The sequence below is a fragment of the Oryza glaberrima genome, chromosome 6 (genome assembly GCF_000147395.1).
Source record: "Oryza glaberrima chromosome 6, OglaRS2, whole genome shotgun sequence".
Taxonomy (NCBI): domain Eukaryota; kingdom Viridiplantae; phylum Streptophyta; class Magnoliopsida; order Poales; family Poaceae; genus Oryza; species Oryza glaberrima.
In genome coordinates, this window is record NC_068331.1 from 9704998 (window position 1) to 9718783 (window position 13786).

The window sequence follows — 13786 nt, forward strand, 5'->3', positions numbered from 1 at the left end:
AAACCGTTAGAACTCTCCTAATTGATACTTCCCCCGTTTCACAATGTAAGTCATTCTAGTATATTTTCCATATGCATATTGATGTTAATGAATCTAGATAGATATATATGTCTAGATTCATTAACATTAATATAAATGTGGGAAATGCTAGAATGACTTGCATTGTGAAACGGAGGGAGTTCATGGATTAAAGAAGGCAAACAACACCGGGTGCTCTTAGCTTGCACCGATCCTATTTATTTATCCTGCATCAGAACATAGATCACCAATTCACAGGTTAACAAAGCAACCTCCATGTAGGAAATCAATACAAGAGCAGCATTACAAATTACAAGTGGTAGAAACATTCTGCACAAGTTACCATATATCTTCATAAAGGCTGTATCGATTCAATAAACAGTGTATATATAATTCTTTTTCCAACAACTTTGGTGGACAAAATTTTTGCCGATGGGGAGGGAGGGGGGGCTACCAAGAACAATTGCTATGTTACACCACCCGAGATCCGAGATGGGGATCCAGCATCTCTCTTTAAATTACCTTGGCCTTCATGGTAGATTCTATCAACCATCTATACAAAGAGTGTTACTCTTTATTTTGTGGAATAAACAAATCTGCCTCCATTTCTATTATGTGTATTTACCAACTACAAACAACACCCCCCTTACCTCCCTTGTCCTTGAGTTTGAATTCATCTATGGCTCGAGCTTGAGGCCGAGCCGCCTTTTCACTTCAAAATAGCGAGGACCCCAACTCTTGATTCACAGTTGCATTTACGAAAGAATGGAACAGTATAGCGTGGATGAAATATTAACATGAGTGGATATCATGATGTATGTAAGAGATTAGAATCTTGCAGGCATTCTTGGGGATTGGCATAAAAATAGTCCTCTTCCTTAGGTCTGTCAAGAATCACCGTCCTCTTTGAAGCTGATCCCATCCGGTTTGCATGGGCAGCCTTGAGCATTAAAGAGAACTCATCCCATCGCAAAGAACTGTTGTTGTATTGATCTACTAGCTCAACAATAAGTTTTCGGTCTAACAAGATTGTCTTCTTGAACCCCATGTATCTGCATCGAGCAACATAATAAGAGATTTAATTAACCAGTAATAAAAACTATGTGGATTGCAAAAGAAATATATCAAATATTTATTGGCTTTAAAAAAGGAATACGAGAAGAAATGATAATACGATTAGCAGGCAGTTTTGGACGGCACAAGTGAATTCTGTGTTTTAAAAATATGGAATACACACCTCCGATGACCCTCGACAACTTTAGCCATATTGCCATCATATGTAGGAACAAAGATGTCACTTTCCAAAGAAACCAAGTAATCTAGTGCTGCCATTTGTGATGAGTGGTTCTGGAAGAACATTAGATCAGAAGGTTCCAAAAGTGTCTCTTTCCTCACCTAGACATCATTGCAAGCAGAAAACTTGATCAGTAAGGAGATTGAAAGATGAGATCTTAAAAGATTTTATAGTATTACATGTAATACAAATATTTATAGCATGTTTAGTTGTGCCCATACCACATTAGGATACGCTGAAGTGAGAGTAGACATTCTGCGCTTTCCACCATATATTTCTCCAGCTGCAATATATATTTGCATGCTTCTATCGATGTCCAATGCCCTGAGGACAAGGGCAGTCTCCTCTGGCGTCAATGGGCAAAGACCATCCTTTCTTTTCAATTCTGAATTTATAATTTTCTCCTTCCACCATGGATAAGCGTACCTGAATCAAAGAGTAGTTTGAGAATTGTTATCTAACTTGGAAAAGCATACAAAGTTGACAGGTGTTTAGACAGATTCAAGTGAAAGAATTAAGAAAAACAAATCCAACAGCAGATTACAAAATGTCACCTCATTCTTGTGAGGTCGTCTGCTTCTTCATTACTGCAACCTTGTGTACAGCCAGAGAAAGCCAGCATATCCATTTCATAACGTAAGTGAAGAACCAAGAAAGGGCCATTTTGGCGGAGTATCCTAATTACTCTCTTTCCCAACTCCTCAATTTGCGAAGTGAATCTCAAGGAGGCATAGTTTACTCGGCAACGCAGTTTCTGAATCTCCATAGGTAAACCATTGTTTGCTAGCCTAGCATCAGTTCTGTTCAAATGGAGAACCTTGTACTTCCGTATCAAAGGGAGAATCTGGTTCAAATTTGATCAACTATTAGCTTAATCTATACATACTGTAATACAACAATTTAATCAACTATTAACTTATTCAATAAAATGTCACGATACAAAACAGCCTTAACAGAATGGAATATGAAGTTTACCTGGTTATGGTAATAGGAGATATCAGACCAACTTATTGGTGGCATTGAGTGGTACATCCCATGTTCAACTCTTCGTTTTACCCTTGGAGGCAGTTCTCTCAATATGCGAACTTCATCTCTTAAAGAGGTTATAAAGTGTTCAACATCGAATATATCTTGGAACTCACTGCAAGATAGAATGGTTGCCGAAGTCAATATCCAGAACATAAGCAGAGCCGCTAGCTTATATAAAGCGAAGTAAATTAGGATCAAAGCCCCAAAATGCACCTTGGATCATTCCAAAATGATGTCTTATCCAACTCTGGCACAACCAAAGTGACATTCAAATATCTCGCAATTACAACCATGTCACATATCTGATGAAAGAGAATGAGCAGAAGACCATGTTAAGAGTCAGAACTTGTAAAGCACATTCCCGATGAAATTTCACAAATAAGGATTTTCTGGTATCTTACTGCAGCTCGCATTTGATTAAGTCCACCATTACATGAGACCATCAGATAACCATTGTTCCTATAAATTCCTGGTAGACAACGACCACATAACATCAGTACAAGTGAACAGAAATTAAGGCATGTATCACACTATAGAAAAAAAGGTGATCAAACAAAGAGCTCTTTTACGAGCCTTCTAGTGTGACAACCCTCGACATTCAACCAAAGGAAGGTGGTACTAGCGGAAGATACCACAAATTAACACCAGGAGGTGCCTAGAGGTACCACTATTTTTACAGCCCAGTAGTAACTCCCTAATGTTGAGTTCAAGCAAAAATAGTCTCTGAAAAAAAGGCAACCATGCTATTAATCTGCTGTATAAGGAAGCTAAGCAATTCTTCTTTGTTGAATTATACTGTGTTGTAAAGCTAAATTACCATGTAGCTGAACAAATCAACATTTATTTTCACTAAAAAGTAAATGCTATAAAAGGTCCACACAGAAATATCGGTACAGTTACCCAGAAGATGATAAGGCATCTCATTTGTTATCCAAGTGAAAAATGGTAAGCAATTGTGAAGGACAAAAACATCCGTTAAGTAATCAATGATTGCTACTCATCACAGCACTCATAGATCACCTAAAAAGTATGATCCTAACATGGAAATAACCAAAAATAAAAATTCAATCACCAGAACAGCAAAACTCTTGATCGGCCGAGCAAAAAAAAAAGGAGGAAAATCCCACATCGCTGATTCTCAAACATCATTGAGAATTTGAGACAATCCATTCAGCACAAAATCAATTTATCAGTTCAAGAACGCAGAAAAGATGAAAAGGCATGACCAAATTCCCTAATCCTACATAGAACACACAAGCCGACATTAACTCAGAATTACATCCACATGAAGCAGGCTAAGTTGCGCAAATTTACTAGCAATTCACACCAACCACCGGTCAAATTCATCGCAAGTTTGAGGAAATTTTTCCAAGTGAACATGGCGACGATGCGGCACCAACATGCAGGCTGGCCGGGTGTCAATGTCGTTGGGAGCAAACATCAACCCAAAGACACGGCATTTTCCAACAGCGCGAGCGAAAGCGAGCAAGCGACCGGACGAAACCGACTAATGTGTGTACTCACTTTTGGGCGGTAGCACGGCCTTGTCGACGACGGGCTCCGGGCGGGCGGCGGCGAGCGTGGCGGAGGCGGCGTCGTCGTCGGGCGAGGTGATGCAGGAGGGCCAGCCCTTGAGCACGCGGGGGCCCCAGGTGTCGCCGACGGCGGTGAGCTGCACGACGCAGGTCCAGAGGAGCACCGTGGTGGTGGCGCGCACCATCCACAGCTTCATCCGCGACCGCGCCGCCGCGGCGGGCGCCGCGGCGCACCTGAGCTTCTCGCCGCCGACGCCGGCCAACTTACCCCCCACCATGGCCGCCTTCCACCCCATCGACCATGAAAAGGGAAATCCTACCAAGCAACCATCCGAATCCACCCACGACGCACCCAATGCAGCAGCACCACCACCACCACCTCCCGCCCACGACCGCACGCCACCGGCGCCGGCGGCGAACGAACGCCTCCCCCCCACCCCACCTCAAAAGCAGCCTCCAAGAACAGTGCTCTCCCGCCGCCGCCGCCTCCTAGCTCCTCCGGGCACGGCAGCAACCGCCCACTCCTCAGACACCGCACCGTTTATCACCACCACCACCACCTCGACCGGCCAAGAACCGGCGTTCCGGGACGCGCCGCACTGTCCCAAGATCGCAAGGCGGGCGGGGCGGGGGGCGGCCTCGCCGGCGGGTGGCCGGAGCGGATCTCGGGGTGAGGAGAGAGGAGAGAGGAGAGAGAGGGGGAGAGTGGGAGGAGAAGCGGGGGGTTGTGGCGTGGGGACGCCTAGTTATTTTTGGCTCTAGGCGTCGGTGGCGCCGCAGGCAGGCAGGAAGGTGGGTGGGTGCGCGTAGCGATTACGAGGCTCTCGCGTCGTGTCCGACAGCCCATTGTTTCGCTTATTATGCATATGATTTATTTGCATAGTTACTTCGTGCGTTTCATATCAGAAAACTTCCTAGCATTATACATATTTATACTAAAAGTCTTATAATATAAAACAGTCTTATAATATAAAACGGAAGTAGTATACAATATATGATTTTACGGGAATCTTGTCTCCTAACACAGAAAACAAAATAGAGGAAGATAAGGAAGAAGGGAGAAGAACACACCTTATGTTGTGTTTAGATACAAGGGGTAAAAAGTTTTGGCGTGTTACATCGGATATACGGACACATATTTAAAGTATTAAGCGTAATATAGTAACAAAATAAATTACAGATTCCTTGTAACTGCGAGACGAATTTATTAAGCCTAATTAATCCATCGTTAGCAAATATTTACTGTAGCACTATATTGTCAAATCATAGAGCAATGGCAGCCTAGAGCAATTAGGCTTAAAAGATCCGTCTCGCAATTTACACGCAATTTATAAATGTGTCCAAACATTCGATGTGACAGGGTGAAAATCTTTGTTGGGATCTAAAAAGGCCCTTAGGCTGTGTTCGCATGAGCGGGATGGGAACTTGTTCCCTCCGCACGGAAAACGGAGCGATCCATTAGCGCGTGATTAATTATGTATTAGCTATTTTTTAAAAAAATGAATTAATTTAATTTTTTAAGCAACTTTCGTATATAAACTTTTTGAAAAAAAACACACCGTTTAGCAGTTTGAAAAGCGTACGCACGAAAAACGAGGGAGAGGGGTTGGGAACAGGGGTTTGCAAACACAGCCTTAGTGACTGAAAGAAAACTACGATGAGAAAACACATAAAACTAATTTCAAAATTCAATTTTCAAATTTAAATTTGGACTTATAAACATAAGAAAAGGGAAATAATGAGTCTGCACGAAGGAAAAAAAGGGGTAGGAACTAGGAAGGCACCGGGGAGGTGTACCACGCGAGGGGTGGGGTGGACACGTGGAGGGACGGGATTGATGGGGTGAGGAAATGGGAGAGAGGACGGACGGCTGGGATTGGAAGTCGGTGGTGGTGGTGGTGGTGGTTGGTTGGGCACGCCGAACTGAGAGCCCGTTTGGTGTGGTGTGGCGCAGCGCAGGGGGGTGTGGTGTTTTTTTTTTCCCGTGACACACGCCTGCAGACTTGCAGAGCACATGCACTTGAGTTGTAATGCTGGTGACCTGGCCTCACTTCTCCAGTGTGTTGCTTTTTAGAGTTCTTTTAAGTTTTAGAATTTTATATCCCTTGGCAAGCATATTTTTCTAAGAATATTTTCTTGTTTTAGTATGGAAATAGACTACTAAAAACCGGCAACAAGTTTTTTTGTTTTCGAAAAACTTTTAAATGTACTGTAATATAATTATAGTGTACTCTTTTCGTCCCATAAAAAATAAATTTAGTACGGAATATAACAAAATTAGAGCAAACACAATAGAAAGCTGTACAAGAACATGCGGGAGAGATAAGAGAGGACAAAGAAGAAAAGCGGGCTACAGATCTATAGCTTATAGCCGGCTGCAACACAAGTTCCAACATAGTGTATATGTATGAGAGGTGGGTAAGGTATTGTGAGTATATTGTAGGTGTACCATATTAGATTGACTATAAATGATGTGTCAACTTTTAGAGCCAGCAGTTGGATACGTTATTAAAATTAGCTCTTATAAGTTTTATATATCTTATATATAAGTATGAAAAACACATGTAACTTCCATATAAAATTACTTATAAGTTAATATAAGTACAATATAGTTACAATGTATTTATAATATATTTAAATTATAGTTACATTGTAATTACATTAAAATTGTAGTTTATTTAGATTTGGAAAATTTTCAACCAACAAACTTATGACAACTTTTTAGCAATTCCCATTGAAAAACGCATGCTATTCTTTTTCCAAGTGACAAATACTCCCTCTGTCCCCAAAAGCTTGATGTTTTAAGGATTCTCGGGCAAATTAGGCTTGGTTTAGTTCCCAACTTTTTCTTCCAACTTTCAACTTTTCCTACACATATAAACTTTCAACTTTTCCGTCACATAGTACCAATTTCAATCAAACTTTCAATTTTGGCGTGAACTAAACACACCCTTAGCTACAAGTAAAAATGACCTAGTTACCCTCATTTAATAGGTGCAGTTGTCATTTCAGTTCTCGGTAATTTGAGGCGAGTTAAGGTTGTGTTCGCTAGGGGAGGATGGGAACATGCACAGAAAACGGAGTAGTCTATTAGCATGTGATTAATTAAGTATTAGCTATTTTTTTCAAAAATAGATTAATATGATTATTTAAATAACTTTCGTATAGAAACTTTTTTAAAAAAACGTACCGTTTAGCAGTTTGAAAAGTGTGCGTGCAGAAAACAGGAGGGGAGTGTTGAGAACTTGCTCTTGCAAACACACCCTAAGAGCAAGTTTAATAGTATAGCCCACTACTAACTCCAAATCATCTATAGCCAATGTAATATCTAATTCATATAATAGTTGCTTACTATACTATTAATACCTAGTCTCACTTGTCATACACATATTACGTCTTGTAGTCCGTGCTGCAGCTGGCTACAAATATGTAGCCTGCTGCTCTTCTCTCTCTTCCTTATATCTTTTTAAAATATGTTTATAGATGGTTTATAGCCTGCTCTAAGTGGGTATGCACTCATGTTATAATTAAAAAATACTTCTTATATGCAAGTAACTAATAAATGCTAGTAGTAGTCCTACGAAAACCCCTACTAGATTGCATCACTTTCCTGATGAAGGTTCTAAAACGACAGCTTTCGTGGGAATATTTTGAACCGTAAAACGAGATGCTTTCTAGGACGGAGGTAGTAGTATTAGTGCGTGGAAGAATTTTATTCTGTATCTTTGTGGAACATGAGAGTTTTTCTTTTTGGCTATTTTCCAGTGGAAGTAAAATACGGAATATAATATTGCTGCCACTACAGAATTTTATTTTGAAATCTATATTTTTGGGTAACTTGCGAATTTGACGAAAATATGCCCATTTTAATTATATCTGTAATTATCTATTTCAGAGCACAAACTATAAAATGAGCAAATAATAGTCGTAATATATATCTAATCCATTTCTTTACAAATCAAATATTTCATGGCATATATAGGTATATATATATATCTGGTAATCCTACTCGAGTTCTCTTCTATTTGGAGTCGATATATCCACATATGTAGACATGTATAGCAATTAGCAATTAAGCACATTTTTCAGTCATAGCAATTAAGCACACGTAATTTTTAATTAATTGGCTTGGTTATTAAGATTTGGCAAAAATGCAAAGTATGAAGCTACCCTGCTTTGCACGCTTCACATGACACGTCAGCGTTTGGCCAATAATGCTATAAATGATGATGAGATCGAAGCTCACTCATGCAGTCCAAATTCTAAACTAAAACAAGAGAGGAAAAAAAAAAAAAAGAGGACACTGGCAGATCTCATGTCGAGATGAGTACCCTAGCTAGCGTGTAACGAACAAAGTAGGCCAATTAAGCATTAAGCTTTAATCTGTTAGTAAATGTGGTCACCAACTGATCACAATGATTTAATTAGCTAATCGTTTTTTTTTCTCTCCAATAAACAATGCGTGCATGGATGCCATTATTCTCGTTTGCCAAGCATGCATGTTACCAGATCGAGCAAGGAATGTTCGTTAGAATATTTATTGTTTTGTGGAGTCTTACATGCATGTAGAAAGGAACCATGAGAGGATCTTATTAGCTGGAGCATATGCAGCCATTGACACATATGCTTGGCGTCATATTGCTCTTCTATAAGCCCCATATGTATTCACTTCCTTTAAGTTAGCAAAACTAGACACATGCATTTAAATGGTTAGATGCCCACAATTTGATTTTGAGCATTGAGATGTGGTGGATTTTTTATAAGCAACAGTGTTGTATGTTTGACACTAAATGCTTTGTAACGAGCGGAACTCACCAATTTTTGTGTTGTGGGAGCTCCATATCGAACTAATTAATAAATCAAAGACGAGATATAAGCATTGCTAACAATTAATGGAATTTTTGGGGAGAAATAGTGCATCGTAGTCAAGTTTGATGGGTGGTAAATAGTATTCTAGTCGTTGTTTGTGTTTTACACCGAAGGAGTGTCAAAATGATTTTAATAAAAGTTGATCGCCATCTAGACTTGTCGAGTTAAAAAATAATTTACTTAGGGAATAGATGGGCGACTTCTTCGAAAAATCTAAAATACTATGTTTGTGTGCAATTTTCAGTTGGTGTAGGCTCGAATCTAGATTCCTTCGTACACATATATGCATCCCTTTCTGGTCAAATATTTGGATTCCATTTCTCCTTTGGAAAGAAATGCCAGTCCAATGGAACGGTCCCATACTTGATACTTCTCCTCATGCATGCATGTATGCCCATTGCCCAAACCTTATTGATCTACCCTCGTTCTTATATCATTCTTAAATCTTAACTAGCTAGAAAATTACTACCATGTTTTTAACATTTAGAGAGGCGTATCAGTGAACATTATTCTTTTAGAGAGAAACTAGTGAAAGCGAAATACAATCAACATCAAAATGCCATGAACAAGCCTTTATATCAACCGAAACCGATATTCGAACTACAAGATATATAACTGCATGTTTTATTTTTCCGTACACAACTAATCCAATTAAATAAAGCCCTCAAGAATCCCCAAGCCCTAGAAGACACACTGTAGCCAAATATAATGGCTGCCTAAGAGTACATATATATGGTGTCCTCCTCAGCACAAAAGCATCAGCCTATACATATCAAGGAGCAACCTTTTTCTTATGTTGTTAAGAACAAGCATCATGCTGGTTGGTGTGGACAATAACATTCCACCAGCAGATGATGCTCCTCCTGCCATAGCCTGCTACCTTTCTCATCTCATCTATTGGAGCACCATTAAAACCGTCACAAGCAGAGCATCCATCGATCAATCAGACTCCCTGCCTGCCTTACAGCAACCGCAAGGATAGATCCATCTACCTATATAAAATCCCTGAAAAATCCAAAAGAAAGGTAAAGGGTTTCACACATACCGGTTGTTGGCCACAGTATCGAATTAATTTTCTGTTACTTAGTTTAGTGCTAAATAGTGTATAAACGAATATAGTACACATGTTCAAAGTTGCTTTGTACATGTGTAATTAGAATATTGGCACCATACATGTATATATTTTCAAAAGTTTGTTCCAAATTAATTACCCCTAAAAAGTCCATTTGAAAATAATTCAGCCGGCAGTCGCATGCATGCATCATATATATGTGCAATTGTGATGGAGTATTTTTGTGTACGCTATTGATAGAAATGTGGTTGGGAAGGTTTGAAGAGGACGGATTGTGAGTCAAATGCTTGAGAATGAGATGCTTTGATAGCAACCATCTTATTTGGAAACCCATATAAAATATACTCAAAAGCATGAATTGGAATAGAAGAATTGATGTGATCGTGTTTGGGGGTGGGAAAAGAAAAGAACAAAACCACGATGAACCAACCACCCATTAGTGGGGCTAACTTGACCAGCTACTTGAGATGCAAGTGATCCCCATTATTATGCACATGATGAATGATGGGCACAATGATCCTATAGTTGGAGCATTGTCTATATATGCTCTCTGCACTACCAGAAAATAGACTTCCATTGTGGGCACAAATTCTCGATAGGCTTATAAATGATCAAGAATTCAAATTTTGTTGACAATTTTTTAAAATAATGCTGAGAATTTTTTCTACAAATATGGGAGTGTATGTTTTATGTTTCACGAATTTATCATTAGGCCTCCGTCGTCTCTTGAAGCTGTGTAAAAGAGGGATCGTACTCGCACAGAGCGTGGGTATATTGCGTATATATGGTGGTGTCTATGCGCACGTACGTCTTATACACATTCAGAAAATATATATAAAAGTATCGTACAAAACTATTGGTGCTTTTTAAATGTTTTGCAATAAACCAATTGTTGCAAATTAAAAAAACAATTAATTTTGATCCAACATTATGATTCATATGTTGTCAACAACATTTTTCTTCTTATGTAAGAGTGGATGGTGGGGGTGACATTGATGTTGCATAAGTATCTAAGACGGTTTGTATTTACGGCTGTAAATCGATCGGATGGGATAGCGTCTTCAACTATGGCTTAGAAGAGGGTTATGATTGGAGTTGATATAGTGATAAAGAAGGATTGCGCAGTAAATAGGAGAGTGAAATGCCACTGGGAGGCTTGAAAAGAAAGGCCAACATGACCCATGAAAACTACCATGAAACCCCTCATCGGACAGATGATTACCCACACGAGAAATAGGTATAGGTCTTATCACAAATAAGATATCAGTGATTAAAAAAATATTTTTTTTTGATGGGTAAACACCCGGCACTAATGAATTATCTATAATGGGTGTAAATCATCTATAATGAGTCGTAAACTTCATAATAGGGCTATTTTTTACCTGTTAGAAATGAATAATCACAAACGGGCCATGGTGACCGGTAGGAGATAACCGATCACGGACGCCCATATCTATGGTAGTGGAGTATGGTGGTTGTAACTTGTAAGCATATAATTGTGCTAAGAAGAGGGCAGGGGTGATATACTGACATGGGGAAGTTGAATTGTATGGTAGTACCAACGTATAACGACAAGTCAACACGAGACATGAGCGTAGGAGGCGCTAGGCAAGAATGGCATCCAAGGAAGTGCAAGGCAAATTTGCCAATTAGGATTAGTGGTTGGCTTTCTGTCACCATGGATATGTTAGTTTTTTTAAAAACCACCGAGGTGATTCATACATATTTATTGACGCAAAAAGAATAAATTATGTACCGTCAAGTGTCTACTGTGTGATTTTATCTGGTAAAAGAAGTTTATCGGCCTAGGGTGTTTTGTTTGCTTTGGATTATCAAGCGGATTAATTATTGGAGCGGATCGTCGATTTGATTTGATTTCAGAGATAAATTAAATATTTAGCTGTAACACCCTGAAAATTCGACCAGCAAGAATCAAAACTCTAAAAATATGGGCCTTCAAAAACTTTTTAACTAAATTGCATCATGCCGATTTTATTCGCCTATTTCATTGGATTTACATTTCGGAGTTTGTTGATCATGAATAAGGGATAAATAATTAGGAATAAAACCTAAAATTAGGTTGGCAAAAGAAATAATCAAGATATAATTTAAAATAAAGATTAGGTGAGGACAGAAATAAATAAAATATTATCGCGACCATATTTGTATCAATTAAATTTAAATGCGATGGAATAAGAATTAACTCTAATTAAATTCGAATAAATTCTATATAAAAATAAAATATGGGTAATGATAATCTAGGTTAGAGCAACCCAAATATTGTGTAAACTTGATTTGTGCAAAAATTAGAAATATTGGGACAAGATATGAATAGGAAAAACACCCAAATAGGAAAAATAAAAAAAATCATTGTTCATTGCGCCGTAAGTGTTCGATCGCGTTCCCTAGCCCTAACCCCTCCTCTGCCGCACGCGCCTGGCCGCCCCGAGCCCCGCGCCGCTTGCCATCGTGTCGCCGCTGCCGCCCGTCGCGTCGTCGCTTTGCGCCTCGTGCCGCCGCGCGCCGTCGCCGTCGCTGTCACGCCGCCTTGCACCCCGTGCGCCGCGCGCCGACGCCGTCGCGTCTTGTCGCCGCTGCCGCGCCGCGCGCCGTCGCCCGTACCGTCGCCACGCGCCGCCCTCTCGCCGCCTCGCGCCCCACGCCCGCGCGTCGCTCGCCCGTCGGTCGCCGCCTCGCGCCTCGCGCCCTGCCGTGCCGCTCGCCCATCGCGTCGCCGCCTCGCGCCCCGCGCCCGCGCGCCGCTTGCCAGTCGCGTCGCCGCCTCGCGCCTCGCACTGCTGCCGCGCCGCGTCGTCATCGCATCGCCGTCGCCGTCGCGCCGAGCCCCGCGCCGCGCCGCCCGCCCGTCGCCATCGCCGCCTGTCGCGCCGCGCGCCGCCCGTCGCGTCGCCATAAGGCCGCCCGCCCCTCTCCACGCCCTATAAAGCCCGACCCCTCCTCTTCTCCACCCCACACACATCCCCTCCATCTTTCCCCCTCTCCCTCTCCCCCTTCTCCACGCGCCGCCATCGTCGTGCCGCCGTGCCGCTACCTTCGAGCCGCCGCCATGAAGCCGCCGCGCCGCGCCGCGACTTGTGCCGCCATCACCGTCGTCACCTCCGCCGCTGCTGTTGGTAAGCCGCCCCCCCCCCCTCTCGCGTCCACCGCCGTCGCCGCCCGGATGGGCAAGGAGCCGAGAGAGAGAGGGGGAGAAAGGAGCCAGGAGGGAGAGAAAAGAGAAAAAGAAAGAAAAGAAAAGAGAAAAGAAAGAAAAGGAAAAGAGGGAAAAGAAAAAAAAGAGAAAAAGAAAGAAAGAGGAAGAAAATAAAAAGGCATTTGAGTAAAAATTTAGAAGTTTAGAAAATTTAAAATAATTAGAATTTAATCGTAGATTAATTATAGTCGTAAAATTTCGAAATTTAATTATATTTTGGTAGCCTCTATAAGTAATCAATTTGCGGTAGGAATTTAGATTTATTTAAGAACTAAAATAAAGGTGTTGAATTCTTAGGAAAATTACTTAGGAGACACAAAATGTCTTAGGTTGAGGAATAGTTCTATTTCGCGAATAATATAGTGGATATAACAATCGCCTCTCGTGCTCGCTTTTCGATTTGGTCTTTATTGGATTTTATTTGAATTCTAATGGAATTCAAATCAATTCTTCGCACGTACTTGTAGAGCCCGAGAGAGTTGCGGATCCGAGTGAAGGCCACGACCCGCAAGACTTTGAGCAAGGCAAGTCATCACTATTCCTTGAACATGTTGATCCCAATTGTGAAATTGTTTTGTTTACAAATAAAATTGCATGCAATGATAAACATCCTACTTGTGATTATGCCATGCCTTGATTATTGTTTACCCCTTATTCCTTCGTAACCATGTTTACGTATGAGTCCCTAGTCAATTGTGACAATTGCTTAGAAATGCTATTCTAGAATCATACATACTCATGTTTATCAAATGCTA

At 40.9% G+C, this 13786-nt stretch overlaps 1 protein-coding gene across 1 annotated transcript; it reads right to left on the reverse strand.

Moving 5' to 3' along the window:
- Window positions 1-340: 340 nt before the first annotated feature.
- LOC127777515 (rhamnogalacturonan I rhamnosyltransferase 1-like) lies at window positions 341-4612 on the reverse strand. Its single transcript, XM_052304121.1, has 8 exons — window positions 3866-4612; window positions 2743-2810; window positions 2555-2643; window positions 2288-2453; window positions 1867-2156; window positions 1534-1738; window positions 1256-1413; window positions 341-1070 (listed from the first exon to the last, which is right to left on the reverse strand). The coding sequence occupies exons 1-8, from the start codon at window positions 4170-4172 to the stop codon at window positions 827-829; spliced, it is 1527 nt and encodes a 508-aa protein (XP_052160081.1). The 5' UTR covers window positions 4173-4612; the 3' UTR covers window positions 341-826.
- Window positions 4613-13786: the final 9174 nt, after the last annotated feature.